The sequence below is a fragment of the Chenopodium album genome, chromosome 23, assembly GCF_948465745.1.
Source record: "Chenopodium album chromosome 23, dcCheAlbu1.1, whole genome shotgun sequence".
NCBI classification, from domain to species: Eukaryota; Viridiplantae; Streptophyta; class Magnoliopsida; order Caryophyllales; family Amaranthaceae; genus Chenopodium; species Chenopodium album.
Genome location: NC_137856.1, coordinates 21,896,420 through 21,917,030, shown reverse-complemented (window position 1 = coordinate 21,917,030; position 20,611 = coordinate 21,896,420). Strand labels below are relative to the sequence as shown.

Genomic DNA, 20,611 nt, shown 5'->3' with positions numbered 1-20,611 from the left:
CACTCTCAGCAATATAATAATGGTGTTGACGCTTAGATTTATATTTCTTATTAAAAACATTAGTAATTATAACAATAACATTAATAAATTTGACTATTTGAGCTTGATGCCTTAGACCCAAAGTTTCAATCCCAACATGACCGGATCATAACTTGACTCGACAATTATACTCAAAGATTGACTCGACCCGAACTTGACTCGACCCGAATTCGACCTTGGCCCGACATTTGACCTGAAGACTAACCTAACCCGATTCGACCCTACCCAAAATGACCCGACTTTAATTTGACCTCAAGTGTTGGCCTGATACCCGACCCAACCCGAATAATAATTAACCCAAAACTAATCTGATACCCAAATTGACCCGACCCGACCAGAATATTCATTGACCCCAAAATTTACCCAACCCAAATGACCCGTTTGCCAGGCTAGGCACAAGTAATACTAACAAGTATCAAATTGGCAACAAGAATCTTGAGCTAATTAAATTTTTAATACAATCTAGTATCAAATTGCCAACAAGAAACTTGAGATATTTTAATACAATCTGTCAACGATTAAAACTACAATTAAAGTAGCATGATAGCATTGAACCCTTGATAGTTTGCAAACACTGCATATATCATTTTCTAAGACCTCAAAGTTGACATTTAAACATGGGCCAGTAAATCAGCATTGAACTATATCAAACAGTTCAATGCAAAAGCCAAGGAACTCAGGACACAATGCAGGGTTAAATCAAGATCTATAGTTCACCATCCACTTGAAAACGCTGCTCATTCAACTTCACCCAAGTAGTCATCAATTTCAGCAGGAGTAAGTACCCTGCAAGTTGAATTTATACACTTGTGATTTGTCAATAGACTTATCAAAATTTTTTAAATAGGTATGCAGACCGTTCAATCACACAGAAAGCTGGATAACGACTCTAAGATATTTAGCAGAGCAAATAGTTCAGAATAGCACTCATCAAAATTATTACTGGTACATCTGAGCAACAAGGAAAATATAGGATAAAGTAACATCTGCTCAATGAATAGTATATCCGAATGGATATACCAGCTTTCCAAACTAAACAAATCATGGAACAAGCAATGGGAGTCCCTTTAGCTCAAACATGAGCAACTATAGGACACAAATATTTTTGAGACACCATTTCAATTGCAAAATTCCATAAGCAAGCAGACAAGAGTCTTTAGGTGAATATCATACTCTGCAACCTTACCTCTCTGCGCAGCCTCATGTACCCATACCTTAATTACACTAATTCACTTTATTGCAACCACAAAATAATGGGGTCGGCCACATGAACCAAGATTTTATTTCATGTATTCGTCAACCGTGATCCTCTCCTTCTGTTCCTTTCTATCTAATGTTATATGCTCATCAAACTCAACTTCTTCAAGTCCTTAACTCTTACATCCAATCCATTTTTGGTCTGTCCCTCTTCTGAAACCCCCTTGATACTAACAATCTACTTTCATTACTGGTACATCTTCTGATCTCCACCTAACATTCCCGAACCAACGCAACCAGTTCTCCCTAATTTTATCCACAATGTCCGCAACTCTAACTTTTCTCCTAACATTTTCATTTCTAAATATTTCTTTTTAGTGTTCACAGTTCCCCCACATCCGTCTAACCATACGCATCTCTGCTACTCTCATCTTCCTAATGTAATCGATCCTGAATGCCCAACATTGACCCATATAACCGCTGGTCTGATGGCTGTCCGATAATTTTTCCCTCTCGACTTCAAAGGTATGCTACTTCACTTTATTAAAAACTTGAAAATTATTGCACAGAGAAATCTTACAGTGGAATGTGAACTATAAGTGCCAGAAAAGGAATCAAGAACACTCACTGTTTACAGCAATAATTAACTTGACAAGACAATGCATGATTTATAACTTTCAATAGCTGGATTAATTGAAACAATCAGGGTGTGTAGGCTTTGTTTGGTTCTTTAGTAGCCCACATAACAAATTACTCAGGAGAAATAAGAACACACTAGAATCAACATGGGGTAGAGGGGAATCCAGGCAGTTAACATTAAATGGCAAGCAAGCAAGACAGAAGAATAGTTACATCCTGAAGAGAAAGGACGATGACACTGGCTGGCAGGTTGCTGTAGGGTAGGATGAAGTGATGAACAATGCAACACCTGCATTTCTTACTATTCAGTATCTTGATGTGATTCCTCAACCCCCCCCCCCCCCCCCCCTCCCTACCTCTCCTCTCTTTGAGGTTTTTGAATTCCCTCGAAAACAGATAAAGAAGGTATAAAAGAGAGGCCGAAAGAAAAATGAGACAGCCATACACAACGAACTCCCTGAAAGTTGGTAACATAACATACACTACACTTCTTTGATTATATTAGCAAGATTCACAACACATTTTACAAAAAATAAACAGATGTACTTTTTTACATCCTAAGCTATAAATCATTGCCAATTAAACACCAAAAGTAACTCTGATCAAAATTAACAAAGTTTATTTGAACCATAGTGCCATACATGACTTGGTAGTGGTATCACTGGTATCTAGCTTTGCCTCACATTAAAATATAAGCTCTCCAGAAGATGTTAACAGTAATACACATTTCCACAATGCAGATAGTACTTAAAGGACTAGTACCGCAAAAATAATTAAAAAGAATGCGCACCTGAACTTTTTGTCAGAGCCAATAATCCCAATCTCAATATTCTTCCCTGAAATTTGGCCTTCAAAACTGTATGAAGGACAGTATTAATGAGATGACAAACTACTGCAATTGCTGCATCTTAGAGGAAAACAATAAGACTACATAAGCCTATTTTAACTACACATGCAATAAGAGCATTAGAGGACTCCTATTGCCCATATTGTGTTATCTTGTCCATTACAAAGACATAGAACAGAAAAGAAAAACTATTGACCAAGAACAGAAAATTTTATTTTATTGCAGCTAAAACATCCTTCTCTTTCAGAGGCATGTTTCTTTGAATTCTTTCATGCATTATTCATTATTACAGCATGTCCTTTTCATCATATATCCATTCACAACAAAAGACCAAACAAGCACTTAAAATCATCACTTGTATTTTAGGCTTGAGATAAGGAGGGGCACTAGCTTGTTCACATCAGGGTACATGAGTGCAGCAAAGTTCATGGAGTATAAGAAGGCGCACACATCAGGCTGCCTCCACCAGAGTGCAAGCCACTGCACATCATGCGTCACTTTGATAACATAAACCAAACATGGAGTTGTGTGGAGAGGAATTGTAAGTGTTAAAAGCAAACCATTTTTTTATTCTATTACAATTAATTGCATAAGAATCCTTCAGTTAGAACTTTAAACCCTAAATCAAAGCTTATTGCATATGAAACCCTAATCCACAAATTGCCTATAAGGTCATAACTTTAAATTCTGCTGCGCCGTCCCACACTTCCACCCTCTGATTCCACCGTAGTCTCTCTGTGTTTTTTTTTTCCCGAAAATTATAAAAGTTTACCAACATCAAAACGGCATATTTAAGGTTTTAAAGGTCTGATTTGATAATGAAATTCCATGTGGAACTTTCACATTCAAATTGACCACATAAAACGTTAACTTGAGGATACAAAAAGGTTTTATTTAATCAATTTTATCGATTTTTTTCCGAATTTTTTGGTTTATTTATGGGAGGTGTCCAGCAGTTTGAGAGTGAATTAGTTGTTGGTTGAGTGGTTCCCGGCGGTTTGGGGTTGGTTTGGTTGTTTCCGACGGGTTGAAGGTGGTCTCATTATTGGTTGAGTAGGGGTGGTATCTGGCGGTTTGGGGCAGCGATTTGAGGGGTCGGTGTGGGCGGTGTTACTATGAGTTGTGGGTAGTCGTCGTCAGTGAGGTACTATTGATGGGGGTAACAACTTTGGAGTTAATGCTTGGGGAATGGGATTTCAAAACCGGGGGGGGGGGGGGGGGGGGGGGGGGGGGGGGGGGGGTGTGGTTGAAAGTAGGAGAGTTTAAGGTAGATGGAGGCGGGTAAAGGGTTTAGTAAAAATTACATTACAGTAACAAAAGAAATCAACCCTCTTGATTCTCTTTCACTTTCCTGGATGCCCTCAGCAAATGCCCCCTAAGTTCCTAGGCCTCCAAATAGGAAAGAAAAAGCATCTTGTCTATCTATTGACATTAGGTGGTTATCTAGTTACTAATTAATTTATAGGACACAAATCAGTAAACAAAACTTAAAAAACAATAAAACACAAACTCTATGCCAAACAATGGTGGTAAATTAATTTGAAAAGTTGGGGGGGGGGTGGGGGGGGGGTGGGGTGGTTGAAAGTAGGAGAGTTTGAGGTAGATGGAGGCGGGTAAAGGGTTTAGTAAAAATTACATTACAGTAACAAAAGAAATCAACCCTCTTGATTCTCTTTCACTTTCCTGGATGCCCTCAGCAAATGCCCCCTAAGTTCCTAGGCCTCCAAATAGGAAAGAAAAAGCATCTTGTCTATCTATTGACATTAGGTGGTTATCTAGTTACTAATTAATTTATAGGACACAAATCAGTAAACAAAACTTAAAAAACAATAAAACGCAAACTCTATGCCAAACAATGGTGGTAAATTAATTTGAAAAGTTGTTTGGACAGCCATCTCAAGAAACGCATTCAGCCTGTTAATTTATCCCCATTACTGAGATACATAAATAGCATAAAATATTAATTGATCAACAGTTGTTTTTTTTACTTTCTTTTTCCTTTTCGATTTATTGAGTGAAGGGGATGAGGATTAATCTGCTTTCAGCATTATCGAACAGCCACAAGATTTGATGATCATCTAACAAACATGAAATCACACATACAGACAGCATGGGAGGGAGGTTCAAGGTCTCAACAGTTCTTACCCTTCCTTAAGCGTCAATATAGCTGTATGGACAGCATCATCAAGTTCCATATCATCAGTATATCTGCATCCAAACAATAAAAAATAAATAAATAAATAAATAAATAAAATAAGAAAACCAATAAGGAATTCTTCGGTGATAACTTCTCAGTACATAAAATATATTTTTCCATTTGCAACAATTGAAACAATAATTGATAATAAGAGTGTATGCAATGAACTGTGAAAAGGAAAACTGAAAATCTGCCCAGATACACCAGCTTGATTTGAAGGTGCTAAGCAATAACTTTCAGTTAGGGCCTGTTCACATTTACTTAATTTCAGTTCAGTTAAGTTCAGCTCCAATCAGTTCAGTTCAGTTCCGTTCCAATCAGTTCAGTTCAGTTCAGTTCAGCTAGTTCAGTTCAGCTCTTAATTTCCCTCTCACATAAAATATTCATTTCAGCTCAATTAGTCAATTCAATTCAGTTCAGTTCAGTTCCAATCAGTTCAGTTCAGCTCCAATCAGTTCAGTTCAGTTCAGTTCAGCTCAATTCAGTAAATATGAACAGGCCCTTAGTGACAATCACACATTGAAGTTTCATCTAAGATTAACTAATAGGACCAATTTATCCCCATAATCATCTCCAACTGGCTTATTTTATGTTAAGATACCAGCCTAAAAATGTTTAGGCAATTGAGAAACATAAGAAGTTTTGTACGTGTTGACTTACCCAAAGACCGGAGAAGGAAAAAAAAAAAGGTCAAATATTAAGAACTACAACAGGAAATCAATAAGGATAGTTCATCATTGCAAAAGCTCATCAACAAGAGGAATTATGATCATATCATGCCTTTTCTTGAATAAAAATGTTAAAATGTTGTCTTCAAAAGTTTTGCTTAGTAGAAAGGGGAAAAAAATACAAGTAGATAGAAGGGGGGAAAAAGGTTATCATCTATAATGAAATACTCTTAACAGTTGACAAATGAATAAACAAATATAACTCAGGGTTCGTTTGGCACCGTTTTTAGTTTTCTGTCTTGTGTTTTTTAAAAACTGAGAGCTGATTATGGTTTTGGGTTTCAATTTTTTCGAAACTGTTTTTGTTTGTTGGTACATTAATAAAGCTATAATTAAAAAAAAAAAAAATTAAAACTAAACCCAAATTCACCAACTGATTCCTCAATTTCAACAACAAAAACAAATTCAAGTAGTTCAATTTACAACATGATATAATTATTCCACATGCAATATGTTTTACACTGATTGATGATGATCCGTTTATTTCAGAAAAAATATCCAAAATATAAAAACCCAAAAAAAATTGAAATAATGACGAAGAACCCTAAATATTAAAATTCAAGTGCATAAAGAAAAAAGATAAACATGTCATCAAAAAAAAAAAAAAAAAAAAAAAAAAAAAAAAAAAAAAGACATATTTGATGAAAAAAATCAAATACAAACCAAATTCACCAACCAAAAATTAATAAATTGACACAGTAGAAAGAACTAAAGATGGAAGAAGGTTGGTGACTTCAAAGGAAATTGAAAGAAACAGAGAAAGGAGAAGCCTTCATGCCTAAAGTCCTCTCCTTGAATCTTGGGAATAATTAGGGTTTGATGAAAAATGATGGAGATACAGGAAGGAGATACAAGCGTTATTCTTGATAGGCTTTAATTTTTAAAAACAAAACCTATAAAACTGCTTTTAATTCTATTTTTCTTTTCTTTTACGTTGTAACGGCTTTGTACTTTTGCACCATTCACATACATCATTTTGAGTACTTTGGTTATTTAAAAGTGAGGGTAAACAAAACATGTGGGGGTCTTATTAATTTCATCTCAATATCAATTTTCAAAACATCAACTTTTTATAGTTTTTACTTATATGTAATTTCTGACATTATTGGTCAAAGTTGAACATTGGCAAGATTGAAGTCAAAATCTGCATTAAGAGAGAGAGAGAGAGAGAGAGAGAGAGAGAGTATTGTGACTCTGCTGCTAATGGCCTTAAAGCATGAAGAATATTACATAAGATTTTGGCCAACATTTACTGTGTGTTTGGATAGAGAAAGAGGAAGGAAAAGAAGGGGAGGGGAAGGGGAGGGAAGAATGATGGAGAGATCAATTTCTACAATTTATTCCCTCCATTTCTCAACCCCTCCAATTCTCTTCTTCCCTCATTTGTTATCCAAATGAAAGATAATTCATCCCTCCATTTCCCTTTTCTTCCATTTTCTTCAATCCAAACAAAGTGTTAAGCATTACACAGATTTAGTGAGTTTGAACTCATTATAAACCCTACATCACTCATATTGAAGTGACATACTGATATACATTTCAAGATCTTATGACACGAACTCATCTTAATGAAGTAACCATAGGATAAACTTTGATTTCTTATACATACCACCTCTCACATCCCTAGCTAAGATTAGAAAAGTTCATATTAATTTCTACAGCACAAACCAAAACCTGCCCACAATAGACCATATTGAGCAAAAGAAAATCAACTTGGAACTGAATCAATTATATATTTATATCTCATCTACTTGTACAATTTATCCTTCCATATCTATCTGACATCCCCCTTTAATATACATGACATTTAACCTTCATGTGTAGTCTAATTGCTCACTGTCAAAACTGTAAATTCGTCAATTCATTGAGAAATGTGGTTCAACAGATAAGAAATATTAAAGGGAAAAATTGTTTAGGAAAATGTGGTTCAAGGAATCAGAAATAAGAACTGAGCAATGTACAAGTCAAAGAGATTCCTAGCAAATGTAATAGTAACAAATTACGTCTTATCACCCGTTAATTTAATTCTGTACTTCTTAACAGTGGACATGAAGACATTCAGAGCAATGCAGGGATGATTTTTAACAATAACCAGTAACTCATTACCTCTTTTCAAGAAAAGTCTTTGCATTGGAGACATTCTTTCCCATAGCTGAAGCCTTCCATGAGAAATATGAACCAGAGGGATCCACCTAAATAAATATTGAATACTTTAAAAAGCTGCGGAAGAATGTCAAGAACCTAACGAGCATTTATCACTCAAGCCTAATTAACATAGGGAAAGTAACAAATGAAATAAATCAATAAATTATACGCTGACGCTGTTTTCTTATTAGAAACAAGTTTGCCCCCACCAGAATAAACTAGACCAAGAAAAAAGGTTGTTTTATTATTTCATTTTTTTTTTAAAACAGACTTTTAAATAGAATGAAGTAAATTATATACAGAATTTCTGATCATATATTTTTAGTCCATACAAAACAAACAGTAGAACTGTGAAGCTTTCTCTACAAGGTGCCTTAAAACTTTCCTAAATACTTTTAATATTTTGCAGCCAGAAGCAAATAGCATACAGACTTTCAGCTGATATTCAATTTTTTAGAGCATAAAAAATAAAACAAATTTCAGCTCTGTAAAGCATTCTCTACATTGTAAGGTACCTTAAACCCTTTCGTAATACTATTGTTATGTAGATTGTCTTAAATGGATAATATATGCTTTCTAAAAATTCTTTCAGCCAGAACCAAACATTCCTTCTATTAATTCAAAGCAAGCTTCGCATTAGAAGAAAAAATGAAAAGATTGCTAAGAGTATATGATTAAAGTACAGACTTTCAAGAGGGTTGCACCTTCTTCCAAGATCACTCCACATAAAAAGCTACACAACACACCGACAATCTATAGACAGCTACATAGAAAATTTAACAGGAAGCATAGCCATCACTTCAGTTCACTCATTAAGTACCTGGTACAATTGTGGACCACTTTCGTCAAATCCGGCAATCAGAAGTGAAACTCCAAAGGGTCTCACACCACTGCACAGATTTAAAAAAATGTACAGGAAAATTAAAAAATAATGGACCAAAAGCAACTAAAAAAAGCAGCAAACAGAAGCAATGTAAACAAACAATAAGTTCCATAATTTAATCTAAACCTGTTTCAAAAGATGAGAAGAAAAATCAGACCCATCTGTTTCTTAAGTGCCTTGATACTAACATGGTTTCATACTATGGCTATGGGTATAAAACGTGCAATTTTTTTCTTTTTAGGTGGGGGGGTGTTTGGGGAGGAGGGTATACAACTAACACAAAACATTTGATGAAATTTGACAAAAATAAACTACATTGCATCATTCCATGGACAAATACTAGGCCTGTACAAAACTATCCGAGAATCCGATCCGCAACCGATCCGAATTTTTGGCTATCCGATCCGAGTTTTCATTTCGGATCGGATATCCGATCCGAAAAAGCGGATATCAGATGCGGATTTGGATATCAATTTTTAGAATTTCGGATATCCGATATCCGAAAGATATCCGAAATATAAAGCCTAAAATAATATAATTTTTAAATTGTTCATATAAAACTAACCCTTTATTATTAACTTATTGTAATATTCTTAATATATTTGATGATAATATTAATTGCAAAAGGACTACTAGTTTTGTTAAAATATTTTGTACAACTTAGCGATAAAAAAACGGTAAAATTAGTGAAATTTAGAAAGTAATCATAACACTTTTACTTAATATTTAATGGATATCCGAAGCATCCGATCCGAAAATTTTGGATATCCGAATATCGGATATCCGAATTTTTCAAATCAGATTTGGATATCAATTTTTGATATCTGAGTCTTCGGATATCCGATCCGAAATCACATGTCAGATCGGATATCCGATTAGTGAACAGGCCTAACAAATACAAAAATATGACATGAAATTTGGAGAACTAGAACTATAAAGTTAAGACATTACATAGTAAATAGCAGCTGGAGGAAGTCAATTGAAAACATTGTGTGTTGTTAAATAAATATTTAAACTCATTTGCAATATAAAAGTCATTTGAAAGGTGTTGCCACGTATATTTAAAGGCCAAACCAATCCATATCCAATAACCCTATCCAAATTACTAACCAAAACCTATGTTACCTGGACACGGCATTTTGGCCGGCATACCCGGGTCGATACGACGCGACACCGATCCGGGTATGAAATCCGTTCCGGATACTCCATTTTGTTCTCGGGTACGGCGGCCATTGAAGGAGTTGAAGCTTTGAAGAAGATGAAGATGGTTCTCAAACAATTTCGAAGATGAACACGGTTACGAGTTTACGACGGCCATTGAAATACTTGAAGCTTTGAAAGTTTGAAGAATTAGATGAGGATAGGAAGAAAGTGATGTTGAAGGAGGTTTAGTATATTTACTTTTACAGCTGTTAATTTGTACGAATACTTTTACTTTAGACATTTAGTATATTTATTTATTTATTTATTGAATTTAATTTTAAAACTTTTAAAAAAAACTGTGTGGGCAGTTGTTGCTTCCCAAGAAAAGTGGTACAAATTACTAGTATTAGATTATTACTAGTTTGTTGGCACTACTTTGGCTTCCCAAGCAAGGTTTCGAGTGTTTTTCTTTTGAGTGTTTGTATATACAGTACTATTTTTGATATATTATGGACAAAATTATTGTCGTATCCGTACCCGAGTCCAATGTTAAGACGGTGTCCCCGTGTCCTAAATTTTTGAGAATGGCGTATCCGACACTCGGATACGTACCAATATTGGATACCCGTACCCGTGTCAATGTAACATAGACCAAAACTCAATTGTACACGAAACCAAAAGTGAGCAGCCCAAAAATCAAGATTCCTATGATGACCTCAACAATTCACATCATCAAAGTGACCCGACCAAAATACAAATATTAGTGACATAACTAACGTTTCCTGTCACAAAAAATACCACTCAAAATTCCTATGATGACTTGCAAGATTTTCTGCAACATGTCCCTCAAACCAATTAAATTATTATGATTCCTAAGATAACCTGCAATATCTGATGTGACAACATATCGCCCCTCAAACAAATTAAAGTATTACAACCTAAGTACCTAACAGCTCAGACTTACAGCACCAGCCCGAAATTATGAATGCCACCTCAACCCACAAGACCAAAAGGGCTCAAAAATACATTGATTGTCAGATCATGTAACAAAAACTCTTGATAGAACAACTTCCTAATATACACCAGAACAAGCTGCTCACATTGACAACCACTGGCAGTCAGCCTGAATTAAGCGGTACCCCTGCAGTAGTAACAAAAAAAAAAAACCGATTCCAACGGTTTCCAAGTATTGGAGAATCAACAATAGTAGATGCCTTCAACTCAGTGTTAGCTTCTTTGGAAGGAAATGAAACCTGGGTTGGAACTGATTTACATAAAGAAGAAAGAATACTCCATGCGGTGGGGCATTGACACTTATGAGGTACAGTTCTTACAAAGCAAGGCAAGCAATCCTAGATTGTAGACAAAGCTATGGACTACGGGCTTGATTTAATAAAAACTTTTAAAATCATTGGCCAATATGTTCAGTAAAATCATTAGTTTTTGTTGCTAATATGAAGACACGGTGAAGAACAATGTCAATTCTATACTCAATCCATCCCCAAGTAAAAAGTCTAGGTTTCCTCTATTACATATTTTTAAGAAGTTGAATCAAAATGTAAGATAGTGGGGTTTGGCTAATTAAAGGTGAATAAAGTAAACAAGATAGAGGGATTTGGTTCATTAAAAGTGAATTAAGATAATGAGATTTGGTTGATTACATGTAAATAAACAAATAAATAAAGGTGGGGACATTTATTTAGGAACAAAGCTTTGGTCGATTGGCACATCGATGTCGACTCATCACATCCTGGGGTTGAAGAAGGTCCCAAGGATTTAGTTGTTCGCCAGTCAAAAAACATTAGACTTTTCATTGGAGACCGAGGGATAATTTGTGGGGGTTTTTATTTTTGGGGGGGAGACTTTATGACAGTCAATCATTTTGCTACTCTTTTTCCTTTTCAAACGATTCCTTATGCAATTCATGCCAGCCGACCCCAAATCATTTTAGGACTAAGGCTTTGTTGTTGTTATTGTTGTTGGAGACTTCATGACGATGTATATTTGAAGCTGCCATGAGGGAATAGCAGAATACTGACTCGAGGCAGAGGGTTTGTACAGGAAAGGGGAAACACTATCCTACTTCAGAAGATTGTGTCTCAGCTTAGGCCCTGCTTTTTGCTGAACAGAATTTTTTATTGCCAATAAAAAACTGAATTATTATTGATTGAAACTTATTTTATCTGATTGAAACTTCCTATTACTAATTAGAATTAAATTTTACTGACTAGTGTTATTTGTTGCATCAGGTTACTCATTATTAACAATTAGAAAACTTTAAACCTACTTATCAGAATACTGAATCTTATTTTTACAGCGAAAAAAAGAAGGCCTTTATAAAGACTTTTATAGTCTCAACCTAAGCAATAACCGAGGCCGAATTTGGCAAACAAGATTCTCGATCATAAAACATGGTGATTAGGTCACTAACCTCCTAGTCTTAGTTTTAAAGGGCGTAAGGCGCATCAAGGCGCAAAAGTCCTTGGAGCCTAGGCGCAAGGCAAAGGCAAAGGCGAAGGCGCGTGCCTTTTGTAGGTGAGGCGCACTTTATTCTTATATAAAGGAAGTAATAATTTCTATTAAATAAGTGTAAAAATGAAATTATGAGAAAAGGTGAAAGGGCCATGTGATCAATAACAAGAATTCGATTAGGATATGGGATTCCTCTCTCCACTAGAATTGAAGAAAACCTGCCCATAACAAAGTCTCATGGTATAATTTAGGAAAAATAAAATAGTTTTGATACTTTAAAACATAAAGCGCAAAATAAGGTGCAAAGGCGCAAGAAGCAGCCTAGAAAAAAGCGCAAAGGCGCGAGCCTTTTGTAGGTCTTTGAGCCTCAAAGAGCTAAGCCGCCAACTCTCGAGCCTCACGATTTTTAAAACTAAGCTCCTAGTTTATGCTGCATTAATGCTTATCACTAGTAACAATGGACAAGAAAGTAAAAATTTAAAAACAAGACTTTCATGAACCTTTCATATCAAGTACATGGAGCATCTTGGTTCTTTCTCGATTTTGGAAATAACTAGAACAAGGCAAGGAATATTTGTTTATAAAAGAAAATACATCAATCACAACTCACAACTACCAACTTTCAATTTAGTAAGTCTGCTTTCATGACCATTCATCAATCTAGTAAACACTAATCACATCCTATAAACCACCTACATTATAACCTTAATGCCATTCTCTTTTTAATGTACTAAAGCACCAATTCTGTAACAGTACACCCCTCCATTATTCTACCCTTGCTGTACACTGCTATGATTATGATTCCTATGAACATCCAAGCTGCTATTGCAATTGCAGCAAACCCAGTGAGGATTGGAAGAAAACAGAACCAGTGAAATTAGAACTAAAGGAAGAAATCCAAGGCGGTATGATAATTTTTTTTTTTGTGTTATTGGCGGAATGGGTCTGCTTTAATTCTCTTTCTTGTCCTAAATAAAGCCAATTTCCAACTTCCTCTTATAGCATGCTCACACAGTCACACTTGTCAAATTTTACAAATAACTGGGGGGGGGGGGGGGGGGGCAGCTTATGGCAGTTTTTAACTATTTACTAACATTAATTCCTCTGGTACATAATTAGCCACATACTTCCCCACAAGAGAATTTACCATGCTACTAACTACTATATAATCATCTGATCACATCATATAATGAATTGGAATCATAAAATTTCATAATATTAGAGTAAACACCCTTACTTTCTGATGATAATTTATACAAACAACGAAATAGCTCGAAAACTCTATCTTACCCAGATTGTGTGAATTCTTGCATGACAGCAGCAGTTTCCCTAACAAGCTGTGTAACAGGGATTGGTTCCTACCACACAATTTGCAAATAGTTAGTGCTACTTGATCATATATGAGAATAGGTAGAAGGAAATGGGAAGTAAATTGCCCACTGACAGCAAAAACAATAACCCAGGATGTTTAGGGAAGAATGGAAAGATATAATTGAGCAAAGAGATTTTCTGATACAAATAATAGAGAAAGTCAGTAGCAATGTTTGGATTCACATGCAAATTAATAAGAATAAATTACTTTTTTTTTTTATTGAGCCTAAAAAGAAAAAATTACTTAAAAGTTCAATTTTCAATCCATGATTACATATAAATTTTTTAAGGAGAAGAAAAGGAACTTGCTAAGCGTTCAATAGATAGATAAATAATAAAAGTGACAGTATAAGACGTTAAAAATTCCTGGGCACATATAAAAGCAGGGAAGGTTACAAAATAAAGAGATACACAAAGTATAAGAAACCCTTCTTAAATGTAAACAAGAACCACATATAACAAAAAAATGAGAGTATAGCACAATTAAAGATAATACACACAATATTACAAAGGACTGCAATACGACAACTACAAAACCAAGAATATGAAGATCCATAACCAAAAGAGAGCAACAAATAATTTCAAAAGGTACCTTGTATAGTTTATAATATTGTTCTGCCTGCTTTCTGCTTTTACGGACTAAAACACGCGAATCGGGACCCATGCCGCTATATACACAAAGATAAAAAAGAAATAATCAATCAAAGAAAAAAGGACAAAAATGAAGATCAGGCATTGTAGGGTTGAAACGGGAGCCCCCATTTCTGAACTTCAACGATTTGGAAAGGTATGACAAAAATCCGTGACTGTACAAATCTTTTAGAAATTTGTGCTCGCACTAAAGATTCAATTCTTAGTCAAATACTTCAATAGGGCAAGACATTATTGTGGCAAATGCAAACTGCACTACAATCCCTTATTGTGGTATTCTATTGCAGACATGCAGTAATGATCCAATTTTTAGTAATGATCCAATTTTTAGTAGAATACTTTAATAGGGCAATGACATTATTGTGGCAAATGCAAACTGCACTACAATCCATAATTGTGGTAGTCTATTACAACAGTGGTCCCAAATTATCAGAATATTTAATCTAATAGTGCAGTAATCACAAAGACCTAACTACCAAAAACATGAATTAGGAGCGGGGAAATATGAGTAGATGATGCAAACCTGTAGACAACTCCAATGTTAGGTGTCAAAAGTTGAATCTTTTGAACCTGTAGTCAGTGAAAAAAAGTTGATAAATAATGGGTGCATAAAACATAGTGATTTGGGTGAATGAGAAGATTATACGAAGTACTAAGCAATCGCACAAAAAATAAATTATGAGTGCATCACTTTATACAATCAAACTCCTAAACAGTTTGTTGGATAGAAATTGGTCCTCACAGATCACTTGAATAAATTTCATGCTGGTTCAAACTTCACAAATCTACGTACTCTAATTATTAGATAACAAACTTTAAAATTATAAAACTCTGACGCATTTACAACCACTTACAGATGCTTCATCCACCAGGATTGAAGGAAGTTTCTTTTCGGTTGCAATAACAACACCATTAGCAGCTGCAACCACCAAAAAAGACAGTATATTCTTCAAATTAGTATACCTCAAAGTTCTAACAAACAAAAAATTAAGCTTGAGTCAATAAGGCATGGAAAAGGTAAACCAATACATTTGAGTATCTGAGCATATCCCAAATAGTCATCAAGTCAACACAGATATAACCTGTTAGCTATATATTCAGGTCCAAAAATTTTATGATCCAAAACTAAACCAAAGCTAAAAGTTTATCCTTGAAATTGAATACAAAAACAAAAGGAAAACGAAACTAAAATGTTAGGGTACTGTTGGCTATCCCATGAGGTTGAATTAGTTTAACAATTTCATGAGTCTCTCTCTAACAAAGCTACCTAGCAAAAGAGTATCAGTCAGGGCAACCTCGCCGATTATGAAGCTTTACAATTGAGTTCAGCTCATAATTACAAACGCAGCCTATTACAATACATAGTAAAAACTAGAACATCGTTTAAAAGTAATTTAAGGACTATAGAGCAGAATAGCCCTAATTTTTAAAGTTCCCCTTTCACAACCCCTACGAGACACACAAATACACATAACTGTAAAAAAATTTCCAAGATGGATTCATGGATCTTACAAGATTTAAACCCTTGTCATCAAGCAAAAAGGAATATATTATTAACCAACTGAGAAACTGTTATTTTCAAGGGATAGAGATAATAATATCGGCACTAATGAGAACTCATTCGTTTAGTATTGCCAACCCAGCTATATAAAGAATTTTGCACCTCCATAATTACAAAAGTGAACAACAAAGCACGATTTGCGAAAAGTCACCCATCTTAATGCTTTAAGGGGATTGCAACTTAGTAGCTATAACATTAAACAAAGCTACTGATCAGTGGGGTATATGAAATCCATCCTCGAAAAAGCATCAGACATCGTTTTCATCGACGAAAGTGATAAACTTTATGAAATAGCTAATGATCGATTAAACGAGTAATTCAAACGACATGCTAATCATTCTTAAAAAAATCTCACCCCCCCCCCCCCCCCCATTTCCACCCCACCCTAAGAAAGATAACTATTGCAGAAATTTAGCAACCCATTAGCATCAACATCACAAATAAGTATCAAATGGAACAATAAAAGCGAAAACAATAAAATTTAAAAATTTAAAAAAAAAAAAAACTGAAAACCCAACAAAAGCAATCAAAAATCAGTGAATTGGGTTTACCTTTAATGCCAAGAGAAGTCTGCCCAGAACCAACAGCAGTTAAAGCGTGTTCGATCTGTACCAGCTTACCAGAAGGGCTGTTTCATAACACCATTTCAGAATCCAAACATCAATTGAAAGATCAAATACCATAAAAACCCAGTTCAGATAATTGTTGATAGATTATAGTATGAAAATTTAGGTTAATTTTTAGTGAGAATTTGGAGGATGAAATAGCAGGAAAAGAAATGCAAGAGTACCTGAAAGTGGTGAGAGAAAATGAGTATTGGCTGTCCCCCATTGCGGCTTACGAAGATGCAGAGCAGAGACGAGAGGAGAGAGAGACGAGAGGAGAGATGCTGAGGTTTTCGCTTTTACGAAGGAGGAGTGACTCCTTCAGCAAGCAAGATCGCAAGATTTATACCGAGGTACAAGATGCTCAAAGACTTAAAAAATTAAGAGTACTTGTACTCCCTCCGTTTTTAAATAACGAGTCGATATGGGTAAACCCGTGTGATACAAAATCCGCACATAGAACTTGTTGAATAACTATAAGTCCATAACACCTATATGTGAGGAATGTTCATCCTCAACTAAGTTGAGACAAGAATGACTCAACTAAGTGAAAAAAAAAAGGAAAATTTTTATTTTCTGAAATCAATAAAGAGGGTGTAGTACTTGTGGCTCCCACTAATGTTCAGTCACTTTGAGAGGGGACCTCACTAATGTCAGTGAAGGAATCTCGTTGTTTTTGTGTGAAAAAACCAAATCTCCACCCAAATTAATGGTGGGGAGCTGTTTTCCCCCAAATTTTTCCCCAAAATTTTTTCCCCCAAAATATTAATAATTTTTTTCCCTCCCAATTTTTTACACCGAACAATAATAATGTAATTTCTTATTCTTTCCCCATTTACTCCAGAATAATTATCGTAATTGCCAATTTATTCACCATTTACACTGATTGTAATTTTCCCAAATTTGTCCCAAGAATTAAGACAAAATCCAATTTTTACCAAATTTAATAATTGCCGATGAGAGTTAATTGAAGCTTTGGAGCTGATTGCGGGAGTGAAGCTTGCAAGTGAACCTGATTGCTCCTGCAACTGATAGAGACGAGGTGGTGGCGAGCTTAGTAGGTTTTCGACCAAATGGATTATGATGGTGATTGTGTGAATAGAGAAATTGAAATAATTGAGGTAAGATTTTAGTAATTCCAGAATGTTTAGTGTATGAATTTAGCTTTTTTTAATGTGTTTAGCTAATTTAAATGATGGTGTTTATTGAATTTAATTCTGGAATTGAAAGTATTGAAGAAGATTAGGTATGGAATTTTTGATTGGAAATCTGTATTGTTGAAATAGTGTGGTGTAAATTGTGGTCTTTATGTATTATGAAATATGCTTTATTGTCGTGGGATACTTGGAGGCTCAAATTCTATTTACTTATTTGTTTGGATCTCTTCATGTGTTGTTCTTGTCATTCCCTCCCTAATTGTTGTTGTTCTGTTATTAAGCAGAATGACTGTGATAGCTCAGATAGTAGCTCAGACAGCGATGAAAATCCTAATAGTGTTGTGAACAATGATGGGTGGGAGGCTTTTGACTTGAATAAGGAGCCTCCATCTGAGGGTGTTCATTCTTTATTTATGAATAGGGACAGTGATTTTATTGATTTAAATGAAGACTGTAATGATAGTGTAGAGAGGGAGTTAGATAGCTGTAGAGGTAGTGTATTACCTCAACCAGAAGTGGGAATGGTGTTCAGCACCTGGGATGAGATGAATAAGTTTTATCGTGGTTATGGGAGGCAAGAAGGGTTTGGTGTTGTTTGTATAGGTGGTGGGAAGCCTGCCTCTAAAAATGCGAGGAAGTCAACTTCATATCGCACTTATGTATGGAAGTGTGAGTGCTATGGGAAGGTAACATACAGAAGGAAAGGTTAATGGTAAGAGGATTTTGGTTAAGGAAGAACCAGTGGTGAAGAAGAAGACTAAAAATTGTGATTGTCCCGTTATGATGTACGGGCACGGTAATGATGAAGGTGGGTGGATGGTAAAGAAGGTTGTGAATGAGCATAATCATGTAGTGAGTCCTGAGATGTCCAAACACATAGCTATGTATAGGAAGGAGAATATTACAAAGCACTTGGAGTATAGGATTGAAAATGATCATGGTTCCGGCGCTCCAATTGGTCAGATTTTCAACAATATGGCAACTCAAAGACATAGAGTTGGGAATATGGGATTCACTAAAAAAAGATATGCACAACTTGGTGAATAGAAAGAGGAGGTTGAGGTTAAAAAATGGATATGCCTCTACTATGTTGGACTATTTTGATAGGATGATTGCGGATAACCAAATTTTTTTTCATATGCACCGTCTTGATAATAGGGGGAAGACTGTAATACCCCGTATTTTTATGTATTTTTATAAAGTATTTAAGTATTAATAAAATGTATTGTTAAGGGCTCAAGTATTTTGATTAAATATTTTAAAGAATTAATATATTTTAAATATAAGGTTTTATAAAAGTAAAATATATTTTGGGCCAAACGTTTATTAACTATATGAGCTCATTTAAATAATCGTATGTATACTCTTCCTACATATTCTTATTAGACCGACCCATTTAATTTTACTAAGCCCAATAACTTATTTGAACCCTTGTGGGTCAAATGTTTTATGATTCAAGCCCATTTATTTATTGAGCCCAAACTTAAACCCTATTCTTTACTCTATAAATACCTCCCAAAACCCCAAATTTTTCCCACACTAGAAATCAAAAATCAGATTTGGGGTAAGTATTATTTTCCCTTTTATTTCTTTCCCTTTATTTTCTTTCCCTATTTTTCTTTCTTTTTCCTTATTTCTTTTCTTTTCCTTCTTTTTCTCTTATTTTCTTTCCCTTGTTTCTACATGTTGTGCGTGGGAGTTGGGTGCTCAAAACCCACTCACGACATGCAACCTTCCTTGCTGCCACATCATCACGCCGACCACCACCTGCCGGGCTCCGTCGACCACCGCCGGCGACGTGGCTCGCTGCCGCGCGCCCAGCCGGAGTTCCATCCTCCACTTCTTGCTCTCTCTCTCCTCTTCTATTTTAATGGTGGGTTATGATTATAAACGTGGGTTTTTTATTTTAATAGTTCTAAATGTGTTTATTTAGTATAAAAACATGTTATAATGATTTAAAACTATAATTTCAGATTTTTATTATTGACATTATTTTCAGATTTAATAAATTATAAAGTTAGGGTTTTTAATTCATTCAAGACTTGATTTTTTTAGGGTTCTTATATCAATCAAATTGGGGATTTTGAATACCCATTGATTTTGATTATAAAGTAAGTATAAAGATATGATTTTTGATGAGTTTTAAGGAGTTTCTAACAAAGTTATGTTGCTGAAATTTTAATCAAAGTAGTAGAATTATGATTTTATTGAAAAGGGTTTAATTACCTTTTAAAGAGGAGTTTAATTAAAGGTTTATTATAAATTTCAGATTATTTAAAGTAATTTTAAGATAATTTAAGTTGCTGGAAATTGTGTATACAAGGGTAATTAATTTAGTATTATTGTCCCTTTATGTAGGAGACTTGATTCGGGAATTGTTGTAGTATTTTCGGCCACTTTATGGGCTTAATTGAGGTACGTTCGCGTACTTAGCATATTTGATGATGTAGAATCATGCTAGGCTTAATTTCAATCAATTACAAGTAGTTTCATGCTAAGGTTCATGTATTGAATTGTGAATTGTTGGTGTTGGTGATTGAATTGTGAAGCATGAATTATTTGTGATGATCTATGGATTGGAAAATTATATTTTGGCATGATTATATGGACTACATATTTATTTATGGCATGATAGAGAGCATGTTTAGTCAAACTAATTGTTTGGTTATGTTTGGACTATTGAAAAGGAATTTTATTATGGTTCATATAATTTTTATTGATGCTTTAAGCATGAGGAAGGAGCTATGTAAGTGTCTATGTACACAAGGAATAAATTGTGCGTCGGTGCCTTTGTGCACTTAAGGTGTTTTTAACACCGAGGGATAGGATTGTTGGCGCTTTATGCGCTTAAGGTGTCTTTGACACTGAGGTAGATTTAAAAAGGGTTCGACATTAAATTATATGTGGTCACTAATCATTCAAGAATTAAATTGGTATGTTTGTTTGTTTGAATTATTATTGAGATTGAATTGTTAT

General features: G+C 34.9%; 1 protein-coding gene across 1 annotated transcript; it reads right to left on the bottom strand.

The window, feature by feature from the left end:
* Positions 1-459: 459 nt before the first annotated feature.
* On the bottom strand, positions 460-16,823 carry LOC145607738 (proteasome subunit alpha type-2-A). The gene is made up of 11 exons (XM_081663330.1): positions 16,664-16,823; positions 16,425-16,501; positions 15,167-15,231; positions 14,836-14,882; positions 14,254-14,329; positions 13,581-13,648; positions 8,613-8,682; positions 7,754-7,839; positions 4,868-4,930; positions 2,666-2,731; positions 460-825 (listed from the first exon to the last, which is right to left on the bottom strand). Exons 1-11 carry the CDS (start codon positions 16,702-16,704, stop codon positions 777-779), a joined length of 708 nt encoding a protein of 235 aa, XP_081519456.1. The 5' UTR covers positions 16,705-16,823; the 3' UTR covers positions 460-776.
* Between the last annotated feature and the right edge of the window lie 3,788 nt (positions 16,824-20,611).